This window comes from Vombatus ursinus, unplaced genomic scaffold (genome assembly GCF_900497805.2).
Source record: "Vombatus ursinus unplaced genomic scaffold, bare-nosed wombat genome assembly UNPS02011369.1, whole genome shotgun sequence".
NCBI classification, from domain to species: Eukaryota; Metazoa; Chordata; class Mammalia; order Diprotodontia; family Vombatidae; genus Vombatus; species Vombatus ursinus.
Genome location: NW_020951147.1, coordinates 2,878,782 through 2,895,276, shown reverse-complemented (window position 1 = coordinate 2,895,276; position 16,495 = coordinate 2,878,782). Strand labels below are relative to the sequence as shown.

The window sequence follows — 16,495 nt, the reverse complement described above, 5'->3', positions numbered from 1 at the left end:
AGAGAAAGGGACTTTCCCAAGGTCACACAGCTTCTCACGTCAGGCCCTCCTGATCCCAAATTCGATCCCCCACCCCAAAGGGCCAGCGTTTGAGAGGTACCCTGCTCTGCAGATGCCTCTGCTACCTGAGGCAGCCTTTCTGCTCTCAGCTGACCGCGTAGTTCTTCCGTCAGGGCGTTGTTGTTTAGTTCATTCATTTCAGTAGCGTTCGGCTCTCTGTGACCCCATTTGGGGTTTTCTTGGCAGAGATCCTGGACTCGTTTGCCATTTCCTTCGTCAGCTCATTTTACAGAGGAGGAAACTGAGGCAAACAGGGAGAAGTGACTTGCCCAGGGTCACACAGCTAGGAAGTGTCTAAGGCTAGATTTGAACTCAGGATTCTCCAGAGGTGAGGGGCCCTGCCTTCAGGCTGCTTACAGTCAGCCTTGGAGGAGCAAGGCAGTTTTTAGAAAGTGAAAGAACAGAACAAGACAGGGAAACAGAACCATCAGAAAGGATGCCCCAAAGCTGCAAGACACCGCAGAGGTCACGCAGCCCAACTCCAGCTGAGGAATCAGAGACCCAGAGAGAAGTGACTTACCCAAGGTCTTATAGGGAAGGAGAAAACTGGATTTCGATTTCAAGCCCCTTGACTCCAAGTTCAGCGCCCTTTCTGCTGAACCACACAGCCTCTTGTGTTAGGAAAGGCCTGGGGTGTGGTCCTACCTCCGTTCTTATTGGCTGTGTGGCCCTGGGCAAGTCACTCAAACTCTCAGTGCCTCTGTTTCCTCATCTGTAAATGGAGATAAGAATAGTAGCTACCTTCCAGAGTTGCTGAGAATTCCTGAGCAGCTGCAGGTGGGGCAGGATGACCTCACTACAGGACAAAGAGGGTGGAATTTGGAGCAGCACGATGTGGGTTCATCTCTACCTCTGCCGCTTTGTCCCTGGGTGACCCTGGACAAGTCACTTCCCTCCCTGGGCCTCATTTGTCAAGTGAAGGGTGGCTCCTTCCAACTCTAGTCCTGCTCTCGGGTCCTGTGACCTTTGTGGCCCCTCCTAACCCCTGAGGTTCGGGGCATCCATGCTGCTGACCTGGGTGTTTATCCCTCCCCCTGTCAGAGGGCTGTCTCCGAGATAAGGCTCGGCTTCCATTAAAAACAGCCACACCATAATGAACCACAGATGCGGTGCGAGTGATAATCAAAGGATCCAGAATTCCAGAACAGGTCAATGAAAACACTGAGGGCCGCCAACGCAGACTTGAAATGAACAACCTGCCATCAACAGAAAAGAGGAAGAAATCCTTCCTTGTCCGTCTGGCAGAGAGGCGGTGGAGTAGGGCCGCGCCATGTTGTATACGCCGTGGGATGAGGCCACGTAGCTGGCCGGGCTTTGCTCTGTCTTTTCTTGTTACAAGGGTAAGGATATTGGGAAGTGATTCTGAGGCTAAAAGTAGGCATGAGAAGTTAAGTGGGGAGTGGGAAGAGTGGTGTAGGGTTAGAGAGAGGCCCCCAGAGTCTGGAAGCTGTGGGTTCAAATCCCGCCTCTACTGTATGCTGGCAGTGTGACCTTGCCCAAGTCACCTTCTGCTCAGTGCCCCAGGTAGGTTACCCATGGTGCTCATCTCTGTTGGGGCAGGAGTTTTCTAACTTCCCATACTAATGACTCACAGACTGAGCCCAGATTGTGGGAGGAGATGGAGGTGAAAATCCCAATCATTACAAATAGCATGGAGCCCCCTGCTAGCGAGTGGTTGAGGAGAAACCTCGGGTGACCATAAGCAGACCTGAGCGCATTTGGGGTGGGTGGAGAGGCAGGGGAAGTGACTCTTCTGACCCTGGGGCTTCCAGCCCTCCAGGCTGTCCCTCCAGCTTGCTGGGGAAGTGGGGGAGATGACCGGAGATCCACAAAGGGGGTGATTGGTTTGGTTGCGTGGGGGTGGGGAGCAGGAGGATGGGCCAGGGGCGGGGGGACATGAATGGAGACATTGTCCCAGGCGGGGGACAGCTCCTGACTGGCCAAAGGACTGGGTGGGAGCTCAGGAGCCTGGCCTTCCTTTTCTGGGCCATGCCCTGTGACCTCTCTGCCCCTCTCTGTTTGTCAGATGAGAGCAGGCCTGTGACGGAAGGATGGGTCCGCTGGGCTGGGCAGCTGAAGCGTCCTGAGCCGGGCTCCCCTTCTTTTTTGTTCTTCTACTGTCAGAGGCCCCAGGGGGCCTGAGGAGGGGCTCCTGTTCTGTGTTGTCTGAGAGGAGTGGAGGCAGACAGGGCGATTTTGTTTCTCAGGACACTGAGGGGGCTGGGGGCTGTGAGCCCTCATCCCCACCCCCCCCACTCGCATTTCTGTGCCAAAGGGCATCAGATTTGGAAAAATAGGTGCAAAGAGTGGATGCTTTCGGCTGTGACCTTCCTGGAAGGTGTCCGTCAGTTCTCCCAGGAGAGCAGAAGGGCAGGGGGAAGGGATCATTCCTTGTGTTGTGGAAGCGTCTGGAGGGCAGGCTGGATGATGGCCCATGTGGAAAACCAGAGATGTGGGAGGCTTCCTCTCTAGCATCGTGTTGTGATTGCCTGTGGCCTCTTCTCTGTCCCACACCAGACTGGCCCTCGCTTGGGGTGCCTCTGTGGGGGAGTGGGGGCCCCGGACAATGGGTCTTTACCATTTGCCCATCAAAATACTCAATGAGATTTTCCTCTGATGAGAAGGCTAGGTGGCCCTCTTCCTCCTGATATTTTCTTAAATTCCACCCCCCAACCTCCTCTTTGCCCTCATTTCATCCTCCCAGGGATCCTACTTTGTGTACGTGCCTGTTCCCCACAATCCCCTCCTCAGCCTCCCTCTCCGGTTAGGCAGAGTACTGGGTTTGGGGCCAGAAGACCTGGCTTGGCGTTCCACCCCAAACCAGCGGGCATCTCTCAGGTGCCTACTATGTGTCTGGTGTTATGCCAGAAGACACTGATGAAACTCTTCCTGCCCTCAGAGAGTTTGTATGCTACTGGGTGGGTGTGTAGGGAATTCAGCATGCACACGTGGTAATTCACTGAGGAGACGTTTCTCATAGGTGAAAAGTGAGCCTTGAATGTCGATAGCAAATGCTGCCTATTTATCAGGAGTGATATGTGGAGTCAGAGCTGGATTTGACTCCTGGCTCCTGAGCTTCCCCGTCTGTGTGACTTGGAGCAAGTCACCTAGTCAGCAAGCATTTAATAAGCACCTACTATGTGCCTACTAGGGCCTGAGGATACAAAGACAAAAAGAACAGTTCCTGCCCTTGAGAAGCTTACATTCTATCAAGAAAAAAATGATTTGCCCGGAAGAAGATATAAAACACACATAAAATCAGTATGAGTTAATTTCAGGGTCAGGGACATTAACGAATGGAGGAGGGCATCAGGAAGGGCCCGAGACTCAAGGGGAGCTAGGGATCATGGAAGTGAGGGTGAAGAGAGAGAGCAAAGGCGATGCCTAGGCAAAAGCCCGGAGGTGGGAAATGGCGTGTCCTCTGGAAACCTCGTTTTCTTTCCTCTTCTGCAGAATGAGGGGACCGAACTAAATGACCCTTTTAGCTCTAAATCTGTGACCCTCGAGTCCAGACTGATCCTGACCACCTTGCCCTGTGTGTCAATGGGCACATCGTGAACTGCTCTGACACTATGAATTCCCCTGTGGGTGGAGATGAGGCTCTTTCCTGCTCTGGCTGTGTGGGTTCCTTCACTTACGAAATTGTAAGCTCCAGGAGGGCAGGGGCCTGGGGCCTTTGTCTTCTCTGTGTCCCAAGTACCCACCGCAGTGACATAAAGCATCTCCAGTGTAAGAGGGCTGTCCAAAGTCACCCAGATGGCGGATATCAGAGATGTCTGGCGCTCTCCGGATCCTCAGCCACGTGCCTCTGTCCTGCGCCTGGCCTGGTGAGCAGGGTCACAGGACGCTCGCCCAGGGCCAATACTCCCTAGTCTCCCCTGTATTGGAGGAGAGGTTGGAAAGCTAAGTAGCTACTGCTCCACCCGCCTCCTCCACCCTAGGTGGAATAAGACCATAGACTTAGAAATCAAAGGCGTCTAAGAGGTCAGCTGGTCCAGCTCTTGTATTTTTCTATGTAACTTTTTATTAAATTAGTATTTATAACTAATACATGTTGGCAGATATAACTTTAAAAAATTTACAAGGGCCTCAGCCATTCAAATGTGGGCTTTCACTTTTTTTATAAAAATTTTTTTATTAATTTATTTTGATTTATCAATAATCACTTCCATATGCTTTTGAGTTTAAAATTTTTCTCCCCCTTCCTCCCCACCACCCTCCCCAAGACAGCGCACAATCTGATATAGGCTATACATTTACATTCCTATTAAACATATTTTCACATTAGTGATGTTGCAAGTAAAAATTAAAACCGATAGGAGGAACCGTCAGAAAGAGGAAACAAAACTCAACAGAAGAGAAAAAAATAACAATTCAACTTCCATAGTTCTTTCTTTGAATGTGGATAGCATTTTCCATCACAAGGCCTCTGGAGATGTCTTAGATCCTTGTATTGCCAGGAAGGGTTAAGTTTATCAATATTAGTCATCACACAACGTGGCTATTACTGTGTACAATGTTCTCCTGGTTCTGCTCACTTCACTCAGCATCAGTCCATACAAGTCTTTCCAGGTTTTTCTGCAGTCAGCCTGCTCATCATTTCTTATAGCACAATAATATTCCATCACATTCACATACCACAACTTGCTCAGTCATTCCCCAATTGATGAGCATCCTCTCAATTTCCAATTCTTTGCCACCACAAAAAGAGCTGCTATGAATATTTTTGTACATGTGGGTCCTTTTCCCATTTGTATGATCTCTTTGGGATATATGGGCTTTCACTTTTTCCACTGAGTCAAGGTACGAATGGAGGGAGTAGAAATTTGTCTGCCTGAGGATGGTGGCTTTAGGCATGGTAACTGCCAACCCCTGTATTTTACAGATAAGGAAACTGAGGCCCACAGGGTTAAGTGACTTGCTCAAGGTCACACAAGTTGGATTGAATTCAGGTCCTCTAACTAATTCTAAGAGAACAGTTTTTGCTCTGTACTCCCATGAGGTAAGCTCCTTGAGGACAGAAAATGTTTTTCATTTTGTGTGCATTCCAGTTTCTAGCTCAGTGTTCTTTATATAGTAGGTGCTTAATAAATGTTTGAAGGGTCATTTGTTTACTGATGAGCAGCTTGTGGGGGAGGGGGACGGATAGAATGTTGGACCTGGGGTTACTAAGACCTCAGTTGGGATGCTTATTAGCTGTGTGTCCCCAAGCAAGTTACTTAACATCTCTCTGCCTCAGCTGCCTCATCAGTAAAATGGGGATAATAACAGAGCCTGCCTCCCAACGCTGCTGTGAGGATCGAATTAGATCATTTGTAAAGGCCTGGACTGCGCAGAGGAGGGTGGGGCTACGCCCTGGGCCTCAGACAGTGCCCTGCCCACTGCAGGCCCTTCACGGATCCCTGCTTCTGGCTTGGCTTGGAATCAAGTGAGAAGGGGAGAGCTGGCATCCAGGTGGAGGCCCCAGGGAGGGCAAGCTTTCATTTGGGCTTTAGCGGTTTGGGAGGCTTGTTTGTTTAAGCACCTGGGGAAGGGAAGTGCTGGGCAAGTGCTTTGCTTCTAAACAGATTACTGCCCGGCTTTTTAAACGAGGCTCTGACCCAGCCCGAGCCCGGTGCCCTATTCAAATGTGGGAAGAAACATTGTTGTCACCCAAGGCCCTTGCACCCCCCAGACCCATCCTCCAGCAGGCCCTTTTCCAGCCAGTCTCCCAGCTCCTCCCCTGGGGCCTGAGTGTGAGCCCAGGGGCCCGAGGGAGGGAGTTTGGGACATCAGTCATCCCACCCAGACTTTCAGCCTCCCCACCCCCAGGGCGGCTGCTTGTCTGTCTTAGAGAATGTGCTCTAGGCTGGGAGGAGGTAAGCTCCCTGAGTGGAGGGCTAGCCCCCTGCCCTACTCCCCTTCTTTTGAGTTTGGTTTGGTTTCCATCTTATGTCCCCTCACTGTGGCGGGCTCAGAAATCCCCAGCCTTGGCACAGGGCTCTGCCCAGAGTGGGCCCGGCATCAACGTTTGTTAATTACATCCAAGTCTAAGCGGCCATCCATTCCAGGTGTAACTGGTCAGCAGCACTCCAGCTATTTGTGAATGGTCTGGAGGTTGAGAGTTCACCTTCACCTGGGAACTCTGGAATTTGACTATGATATTCCTAGGAGTTTTCCTTTTGGGATCTCTTTCAGGATTGGTGGATTCTTTCAATTTCTATTTTACCATCTGGTTTGAGAATATCAGAGTAGTTTTCCTTAATAATTTCTTGAAAGATGATGTCTAGGCTCTTTTTTTGATCATGGTTTTCAGGTAGTCCACTAATTTTTAAATTATCTCTCCTGGATCTATTTTCCAGGTCATTTGTTTTTCCAGTGAGATATTTCACATTGTCTTCTAATTTTTCATTCTTTTGGTTTTGTTTTACAATGTCTTAATTTCTCATAGAGTCACTAGCTTCCATTTGCTCCATTCTAATTTCTTTTTTCTTTTTTTATAACCAAACCAAAACATTTATTGAGAAAAAAATTGCGAGGGAGTGGGGTGATAGCGGTCGAGTGATACAGGGGAGGAGGCAATGTTCAGGATGGGAGAGTACAGATTGCCCTGGGCTTTCTGGGGAGGTCAGGCTGCTGCTGGATACACACCCCAGCTGGGTGCTTAGATCCCCAAAGATGCCCTTTCTGTAATCCAGTTCCAACTTCAGGTGTATGTGTGTGATGGTTGTATGGTTGTGTGTAAGGAAGTATTTTCTTCAGTGAGCTTTTGGACTTCCTTTCTCATATGGCCAATTATGCTTTTTAAGGCATTCTTCTCCTTATTGGCTTTTTAGACATCTTTTGCCGTTTGGGTTAGACTATTTTTAAGGTGCTATTTTCTTCAGTATTTTTTTAGGTCTCCTTTAGCAAGCTGTTAACTCATTTTTCATTATTTTCTTACATCACTCTCATTTCTCTTCCCAATTTTTCCTCTACTTCACTTACTCGCTTCTCAAAATCCTTTTTGAGCTCTTCCATGGCCTGAGACCAGTACAAATTTTTCTTGGAGGCTTTGGATGTAGGAGCTTTGACTTTGTTGTCTTCTTCTGGTTGTATATGATCTTCTTTGTCACCAAAGTAAGATTCTGTAGTCTGAGTTTTTTCTGCTGTTTGCTCATGTTCTCAGCCAATTATTTGACTTTTTAACTATTTGTTAAGGTAGTGCTCTACTTCCAGTGTGGAGGGTGTCCTGTCCCAAGCTTCAAGGGTTTTGTGCAGCTTTTTTCAGAAATACTTCTAGGGACCTGTAAATTTACAGTTCTTCCAAGGTGTTATGATCAAGGGCGAGGTGTTTACTCCTTTCCTGGCCTGTGCTCTGGTCTGTGAGTGACCACAAGTACTCTTTTTTGGCTTAGAACTGTGAGAAGGATTCCCTCTCCACTGCCACCACAAGCTCTACCACGCCAGTGGTCCTCCCCAACCCAGGACTGCTACCCAGAACTGTGACCCAGATGCAAGCACAGGGAAAGCAAGAGAGTCCTGCCTCAGCACCAGCAAAGAGATCCCTGCAATCTCCCTCTGATCAGCTGCTTGACCCCCCCCTCCGTCTGTGGGCCAAGAGCCCCAGAAGCAGCCACCACCCCAGTACTGGGGCTGGACTGAGCTCCTTTCTCACCGTGGTCCAATAGACCTTTCCTACTAACCTTCTAGTTGTCTTTAGCATTTGTGGGTTGAGAAATCTGGAAACCACCACAGCTTCCGGCAATTCAGTCCCCTGAGGCCAGCTCCAGGTTCTCTGTGCCCCGTCTTTGCCCTAATGGCCCTTGCTGAACTGCGCTCCTCTCCCAGCCCGGCACAACAGACCTTTCCCTTCAAACATCAGGATTGTCTTGGGCTGGAAGTTTGTTTCACTCGGTCTTCTTGTGGATTCTGCTGCTCTAGAATTTGTTTAGAGTAATTTTTTACAGGTATTTGAAGAGGTTTGGGGTAGAGCTCGAGCAAGTCACTGCTTTAACTCTGCCATCTTGACTCCGCCCATCATTCTTGTCTTTTTTTAATGTGTCACTGATGGTTTTTGAGGGTTATGCCCCAAGCCCATTTTTCAATTGTGTGAGTTTGCATAGCCCAGTGATTTTTAAGAATGTGAATGTCATGTTATAGCAGAATCATGATTTTAACATTCTTTAAAGGTTTTTCTTGATATCAAGCCAAAATTTGCCTCTTTGCCACTTCCACCCGTGGGAATTCCTAGCCTCCATGAAATCACAGGACTGGGCCAAAAGAAATGGCGCCCTTGTGGGGTTGGTGTGAGGATCAAAGGACGGCCAGTCTGGTCAATCAAGGGGCCAGGCAGACCTAGACTGCTCCCTCTTCCACTCGATGGCCCTTTAATTACTCAAAGATAATTTTCATATCCTTCTTCCCTAGTTCCTTCACCCAATTCTCATCTGAAACGAGATCAAGGCCCTTCAACGTGGCAGTTGGCCTTTTCTGGATGCTCTTCTAACTATGAGCCTCCTTCTTAAACTTTGGCTCCCAGAGCCAAGCACAGCTCTCCAGGGGAGGTCCGCCTGGGCTGCAGGACAGAGGGACCATCTCCTCCTTTTCCTTGAAGCTCAGCCAAGATCACATGGGTATTTTGAGCAATCTTGTCTCACCGATTGTCTTGTATTGGGTCCAAAGGCCCAGATCTTTTCCAGAAAAGCTGCTGCCTAACCATGCCTTTCTCATCTGGCACATAGGAAGTGGATTTTTTTTTAACCCAAGTGTAAAACTTTGCATTTATCCTGTTGAATTTCATCGTATTGGAATCCACCCAGTGCTCTAGCCTGTGGAATTCTTTGTGGATCTCTGTCGTCCACTGTGTTAAGTCTGCCGTCCCCCACCCCAGCTTTGTGTCATCTGCAAACTTCATCTGGTCTCTTCTCAGCCGGCATTGAGCTATGAACAATCACTCTCTGAGACCGGTCATCATCTAATCGTTCTCTCATCCACTCCACACAGAGCCATCTTCCTTAAAAGAGGAGTATGAGGGACCTTGAGTCAAGGCTTTGCTAGCATTTAGGTAATTTATACACACACGTTCCTTTGGTCTCGGGGCTTAGCAACCCTGTCAAAAAAGGGAATGAAATTAATTCAGCCTAAGGCTAAGCTGTCCTGGAAAAAGCTCAGCTGGCTCTTCATGATCAGCCCTTCCTTTTCTAGGTTCTCTCCAACCCTCTCCTTAATGATCTGACTGATTCTAGAATGTTCCCAGGAGCAGAAGTCAAGGTCACTGGCCTCTACTTTGCCTTTTTGAAAATCGACCTGATAATTGACGTAGGGAATAAAAAAACACCTACTGTGTGTTCACTTTGTGCCGAGACGCAGGTGGTGGAAGGAAGAGAGTTGGCCTTAAAGTGAAGACCTGGATTCAAGTCCTGCTGGGTGTGTGACCTTAGGGAAGTCACCCAACCTCTCTGTGTCCCGGGCAACTTTCTAAGACTACGTGTTATAGAGACGGGGCCAACCTGAGTTGGTGGAGGCACCTGAGAAAGGGAACAGCAAAATTACCAGGAAATTGTCCCTGCCAATAAATCCCAAGCAAGACAGTCTTTGCCCTCTGGGAGCTTACATTCTGCTCTAATAGGGGAAGACAGGGGGAGGGGGAAGGGGCTCTAGGTATGCCAGAGTTCTAGAGTTTGGCTTGACCCCGACCCAGGAAGAGCTCTTAGCCCTTCTGCTGATGAAGGGGGTACCAATAATGGCAGCTTCATGGCTTCAAAGAGCAGTCACAATCACTAGGCTGCCTCTGAAGCTCGGGGCTTTCAAAGCACTTTGCAGACCCAGCCGGACCCGGCCTTGTGGGCAGCTCGCCACAAACCCTCCAAGTTTTGAACCTGCTGTCACCCCCATTTTTGAGGAAACCGAAGCTGGGTGATGTTAGGGGCTTAGCTGGCAGTCGGTCACGCAGGCGGTAGGTGCTGGAGGCGGGATTGTAGATGTGGTCTCCCTGACTCCAGGTCCTTTTCTTTTTCTGTGCTCACACAGCAGATTCCAGTGGCTTCCCCCGGGGATCATCTCTAATCTCTCCTGTCTATGACTTTTACTGTATAAACTGCTTCCAGGGAATCTCTCGCGACTTGTGCAAACTGGCGCTAGCCCGTTAAACTAATCCCTTTCATGGGATCGTAGACTTAGAGCTGTAAGGGCCTTCGAGGCTGTTGTGGTCGGATATTACAGGTGAGGAAACTGAGACCCAGCACAGGGAAGGGATTTCCCCAAGATCCCACTGGGAGTAAACGAAAGAGGCGGGCTGCTGAGAACATGTTACTTCCAGACTGCCTTCCCGTGCAGTAGAAAGGGAGCTCCCTGAGGGCAGGGCTTCTTCATTTCTGTCTGTGCACTCCTGCTGCTTTACATACAACAGGAGCCTACAGTGCTCGCTGTGCTGACTGACTGAACCTCCTCGTAGGTGCCGAGGAGGTCCTGCTGCTCGCCCGGCGGACGGATTTGCGCCGGATCTCCCTGGACATGCCGGACTTCACGGACATCATTCTGCACATCGACGACATCAGGCACGCCATCGCCATTGACTATGACCCTGTGGAGCGCTATGTCTACTGGACGGACGATGACGTGAGGGCCATCCGCCGCGCCTACCTGGACGGCTCTGGGGCCCAGACCTTGGTCAACACGGAGATCACCGACCCGGATGGCATTGCCGTGGACTGGGTGGCCAGGAATCTCTACTGGACCGACACGGGCACAGATCGCATCGAGGTGACGCGGCTGAATGGGACCTCCAGGAAGATTCTTATCTCTGAGAACTTGGATGAGCCTCGGGCCATCGTTCTGAACCCAGTGATGGGGTGAGTCGGGGCTCCGTGCTTGGAGGGGGTGGGGGCCCGGAAGCGGGGCTCCGCGGGGCCAGGAAAGGGGCTCGGTGGCGCAACAAGCCGCTGCCCTAGCGCTGCGAGGTGGGACTGAAATTTACCACCCCCTGGGAGGCGATGTCATCCCCGCTGTACGGGTGGGGAAACCGAGGCTCCAAGGAGGGAAGCGACTTCTCCATACTCTTGGAGTTTGTGTTCCAAACAGGATTTGAACCCAGGCCTCTCCTGACTGCAAGTGCAGCGCTTTCCCCAAGATACCAGGCTGACTTCCTGTTGCAATACACAGCTTAGCACCACTCAGTTCTTCTAACACTAATACTCCTGGTGGCTGTGGGTTCCTAGATTGAGAGCTCGATGGGACCTTGGGGGCCATTTAGCCACTTTATAGATGGGGAAACTGAGGCTCGAGGAGTTGAAGTGACTTGCCCAAGGTTACGTAGAGTTAGAGGCCATGGAGTCTTACTCCTCCCCTCCCCCATTTTACAGAGGAGGAAACTGAGGCCCCTCAAGGTGAAGGATGCACAGGCAGTCAGGCTGTCGTCCATGTCAGAGCCAGGTTCCCTGGTTCTGGCTTCTTAGGACTTTCCACTGCCCCACGCTGCCTCCCCCTCCCCAGGGCCTCTTTCCACCATGCTCTGAGGGGAGGCCAGGGCACACCTCTGTTTGCTCCTCATGAGGGAAGGCATTGCCGAGCCCTGGCTGTGGAGGGCAAGCACAGCAGTTAAATGGCTGGAGCGACATAGTAGGGAGGGAAGATGGAGGCTGGAGGCCGGATACAAACATGGCCAAAGCTTCCTGTCGAGTGAAAGCAGGGCTGCCTCTCACAGCATGCAGCCCCTCGGCGCTGGGCAGACCTCAGAGAGAAGCTTGGCTACCATGCAGGGCTGGGGAGCTCATCCCCTCACCAGGCTTAGCCTCCAGAACTATTGCTGTCCCTGTCCCAGTCTGCTCAGAGCAGGGCGTGGCTCATTTTCAGTGGCAAAGCAGCGATTTGTGGTTGGGACCTGGGTATGAGTCTTAGCTTTGACCACTTACTAGCTGTACGTGACCTTGGGTGGATCACCTCTGTAAACTCAGTCTTCTCACTTTTTTTTTTTTTTTTTTTTTGGTTAGGCAATGGGGTAAAGTGACTTGCCCAGAGTCACACAGCTAGTGAGTGTTATGTGTCTGAGGCCAGATTTGAACTCAGGTCTTCCTGACTCCAGGGTGGGTTCTCTATCCACTGCGCCACCTAGCTGCCCCCTTCTCACTTTTAAAATGAGAATAATTCTTACCTCACAGCTGGTGTTGGGAAGAAAGTGCTTCATAAAGCTTTGGGTACAGTGGCAAGAGCCAGGCTCTGGAGCCTGGGACAAGGTTCAAATCCTGCCTTAGATACTCACCAGCTGTGTGGCCTTGGGCAAGTTGGTTTATTTCCCTGAGCATCAGTTTCCTTCTCTGTAAAACGAAGAGTTGTTCTTCCTATCCTGCACGGTCCCCTTGGACTTTCCGTCTAGGTCCTGGGTTCCTCCAGCAGCAGCATAGTGCAGTGGGTAGAACGGTGGAGTTGGTGTCAAGAGCCTCACCTCTGATGCACACTCACTGTGTGATGATGGTTAGTCCCCTCACCTCTCTGAGCCTCAGTTTTCTTGTCTGTAAAATGGGGACAACAAAACCTGTAGCACCCATCTCAAGGAGTTGTTGCCAGGCTTAAACGGAGTGGGTTTTGCTGAGTTGATGGAAATGTGTGTTGTGGGGTTCTTTTTCAGCTACATGTATTGGACAGACTGGGGTGAAAACCCCAAAATCGAATGCGCCCATCTGGATGGACAGGCCAGAAGAGTCCTGGTGAACACGTCTCTTGGGTGGCCCAATGGCCTGGCGCTGGACCTGCAGGAGGGCAAGCTTTACTGGGGAGACGCCAAGACAGACAAGATTGAGGTGAGTCACTCCTCGAGTGTCGGGTAGAGAGGGAGCTGGGTCAGTGAATCAGCTGTCGTTTGGTAAAACTCAAGTTTATTTATTTTCGGTCATGATTTCTCTCACTTTTCTCTCACTCACTGAGAAACAAGAAAAGCAGAACCTGTTACAAATATGTATGGTCAAGCAAAACGAATTCCCACATTAGCCCTGCCTGTCCACACACACACAAACACACACACACATCATACATACACCACAGATACACACAGACACACACATATGGACACAGACACACACACATACATACACACATATATGCATACACATACATACACACATACATACCACACACACACATACACAGACCCCACACGTATACACATATACCTATGTGTGTGTGTTTTTTTTTTTCTTACGGGGGCAGCTTGTTTCATCATGAGTCTCTTGGAATTGTTGGGTTGATCAGAGTAGCTCTGTCTTTCACGGTTGATGATTGTTACAATGTTGCTGTTACTGTGTACAATGTTCTCCTGGTTCTGCTCACTTCACTTTGCATCAGTTCATATAAGTCTTCCCAGGTTTTTCTGAAGCCATTCCTTTCATCATTTCATATAGTGTCTTAGTATTCCATCACAATCATTCATTCAGCCATTCCCCAATTGATGGGCATCACCTCAGTTTCCAGTTTTTTGCCTCCATGAAAAGAGCTTCTATAAAAATCTTTCTACAAATGGGTCCTTTTCCTCTTTCTTTGATCTTTTTGGAAGTGTAGCCATAGTAGGTGTACTGCTGAGTCAATGGTTATACACGATTTAATAGCTCTTCAAGCATGGTTTTAGATTGTTCTGCAGAATGGTTACAACAGTTCACAGCTCCGGCAGCAGTGCGTTAGTGTACCTGGTTTCCCACATCCTCTCCAACATTTGTCATTTTCCCTTTTTGTCAACTTTGCCAACCTGATGGATTAGAAAGAACTTCTGTGTTGTTTTAATGTTCATTTCTCCAATTATTAATGATGTAAAACATTTTTCTATGGCTATTGGTAGCTTGGATTTTTCCATCTGAAGACTTCCAGTTCCTGTCCTTTGGCCAACTGGGGCATAGCTCTTACTTTGATTAAATATGACTCAGTTCCGTATATATGTGTGTGTATGTATGTGTGTGTCTGTGTGTATACATGTATATGTCTATGTGTGTGTATGTGTGTATGTATACAAAGATATCTCTTAGAAATAAGGCCTTTATCAGTGAAATTTGTCAAGCAGTCCTTGTTTACATAATACCCACTGCTAATACTTATGGCGCAGCTGGGTCATGCAGTAGATAGAGCACTGGGTCTGGAGTCAGGAAGACCTGAGTTCAAATCCAGCCTTAGACCTTTATAGCTGTGTGATCCTGGGCAAGTCACTTTACCTCTGTCTGCCTTAATGCCCTTATCTGTAAAATGGGGATAATAGTAGCACCTACCTCTCATGGTTCTTATGAAGATCAAATGAGATAATAATTGTAGAGTATACAGTAAGCTCTATGTGAATGTTAGCTATTTCTCTGTATTACTTTTATTGTTCTCGTACAGCAGCCACATGACTTTGGACAGTCCTGGGCTCAGTTCAACGTCCTTGTTTTTGCTTTAACGCCTCTCTCTACCTAGAAGTAGCCATTGATTGGGTCAATCGACAAGCATTCATTAAGCACTTACTATGTGTCAGGCGCTGTCTTCGGTGCTGAAAACACAGAGACAAAGGTGGGGTAATCTCTGCCCTCCAGGAGTTCTGGTTTTGTTGCGGGGAGGGGACAAGTGGTGAGTGTGGTGGGAGGAGGGCTGGGGTGGCACCGCCGGCTGAGGGCCCCCGGGAAAGATGCGAGAGGGTGGAGTGAAGAGGAAATCTGGGGCCAATCAGTTTTCATGATGCCTTTATTATTATTATTATTATTAATTATATTATTATTAATAATAATACTCATTAACGTGGCAAGGCCCAGTGCCTCAGCATCAGAGTACAATCCTCTCTGACAGGGAAATGCGATCACCTCACTTATCTGATGGTCAGTCATTGCTGAGCAGCCTCCACCTTCCGTGTGATGTCCCCTGCTCTTCTTGGACCCTGCCCCAGTTGGTCTCTGACACGATCTGCTCTTGTGGCACACGGGCATGTGTCATCACTGTGAGCTGATGGAGGGTTGGGTGGGTGCTGGAAGCTTGACCTTTGATCCCTTGGAGTCCAGTGCTCCTTTGGGATCATTTCAGGAAAGGTGGGACAACAAGCACATGTAGAGGGAGGGCAGATCTTCTCTGGTTTCTCCCTTGTATTGGTCTGAAAGGTGCCGCTGTCCATTCTCGGCAGAAGTCATCCTAACGGCTCAAATGTATACCTTACAGTGTGCTCCATCACAGTCATAATGGTTCCCCTTTGGAGTTTACAAAGGATTTTGCTCAAAACCACCTCGTGTGGGAGAGACCGAGTGTAATGGCCGTTCAGCCCCCTACCCCAGCTTCCTGCCTCCAGCCGACAGTGCTGTCTCCCTCCTCCCACGTGCCCTGGGCGTTTCCTCTGCAAGAATCATGCGCTCATGTCCTCGTCCGTATTATACTTATTTATGTGAGTGTTTCCCAAGCCCTCCATTCCAGGTCCTCACACTTAGAGGTAGGAGGGTACTGGGACACCATCTTGTTTGGCCTCTTCCCTTTCCAGATGAGGAAGTTGAGGCCCAAAGAAAGCACATGATTTGGTCAAGGTCCGGCCGGCTAGGCTTTAAAGTCCTGGCTGGTGACGACGACAACGTGGGACTCTGTGTGGCGACCGTGGAAGGGCTGCCCCTCTGGAGCCAGAGGAGAGAGAAGTGGTCCCTGGGGCTTTGTCCCCCGAGGAAGCCCACAGTGTCCCCCCTCTGAATTCCTTTAGTCTGAGACAGAGAGGGAGAAAATCGAGGCACTTCATTACAGACAGGAGCAGATGGCCAGGCCAGATGAAAATGTCTTCTGTTGATTCTTCAGCTAAGACCAGGTCAGCAGGAAATCCTCGGTCGCCAATGGATCCCAAAGGGAAGGGAGAAGAGGATCCCTCGCGGGGCTCCAGAAAAGCACTGCAGAGAACATTAGCGCAGGTGCATGCACAGGACTCTGGAGCCTGAAGGACCAATCCCACCTGCCTTCATCCATCAGGTCCCCTCTCCTCTCCCTCCTCTGCTGCCTTTGGGTTTAGTTCCTTCGAGAGAAGAAGGAAGGGCTCCCCTGAGAGAGGGGGTGCCGGAGTCTGCTGCAGTCAGCACCCACCACGTGCTGGAGACACCCAAACAAAGGCCCCCCCTGAGGTTCTCTTCAGATTTGGTGCTTCTGATCTTCAAGGGACGGCTGCGGGCTGGTGGCGCTCCACGGGCCGAGCTCTGCGCCGCTGCACTGTCCCAGCCCGGGGCAGCCCCAGTTGTCCGAGAGTTGGCAGTGAGTGAGTCACCAGTGTCCTGGGTCGGCAACTTGAGACGTTTTCTTCCCAGAGAAGCACATCTGTTGTGATAATTACCATTCCTCAGCCCGTCTTAGAAACTGTCAAAATCCCAAGGGCTGCTAATTTGGCCCCTTTTTTGGTGAACGTGAAAAGGAGCTGCCTCCTGGAATGAAGCCAACAGAAAGAAGGCTTTCGGGGGAAATTATCCCCTCCACCCCCAAGGATGTTTGCTCCAAGTGAGAATCATTCATGAAC

General features: G+C 49.7%; 1 protein-coding gene across 1 annotated transcript in view; it reads left to right on the top strand.

Annotated features, from left to right (window-relative positions):
- The window catches only part of LRP5L (LDL receptor related protein 5 like), a 93,827-nt gene extending 78,137 nt beyond the window's left edge, over positions 1–15,690 (top strand). The window contains exons 6-9 of the mRNA XM_027856009.1: positions 10,475–10,871; positions 12,644–12,838; positions 15,291–15,397; positions 15,491–15,690. Of these exons, the coding sequence (XP_027711810.1) occupies positions 10,475–10,871; positions 12,644–12,838; positions 15,291–15,397; positions 15,491–15,690 (899 nt within the window). The remainder of the gene's footprint in view (positions 1–10,474; positions 10,872–12,643; positions 12,839–15,290; positions 15,398–15,490) is intronic.
- Positions 15,691–16,495: the final 805 nt, after the last annotated feature.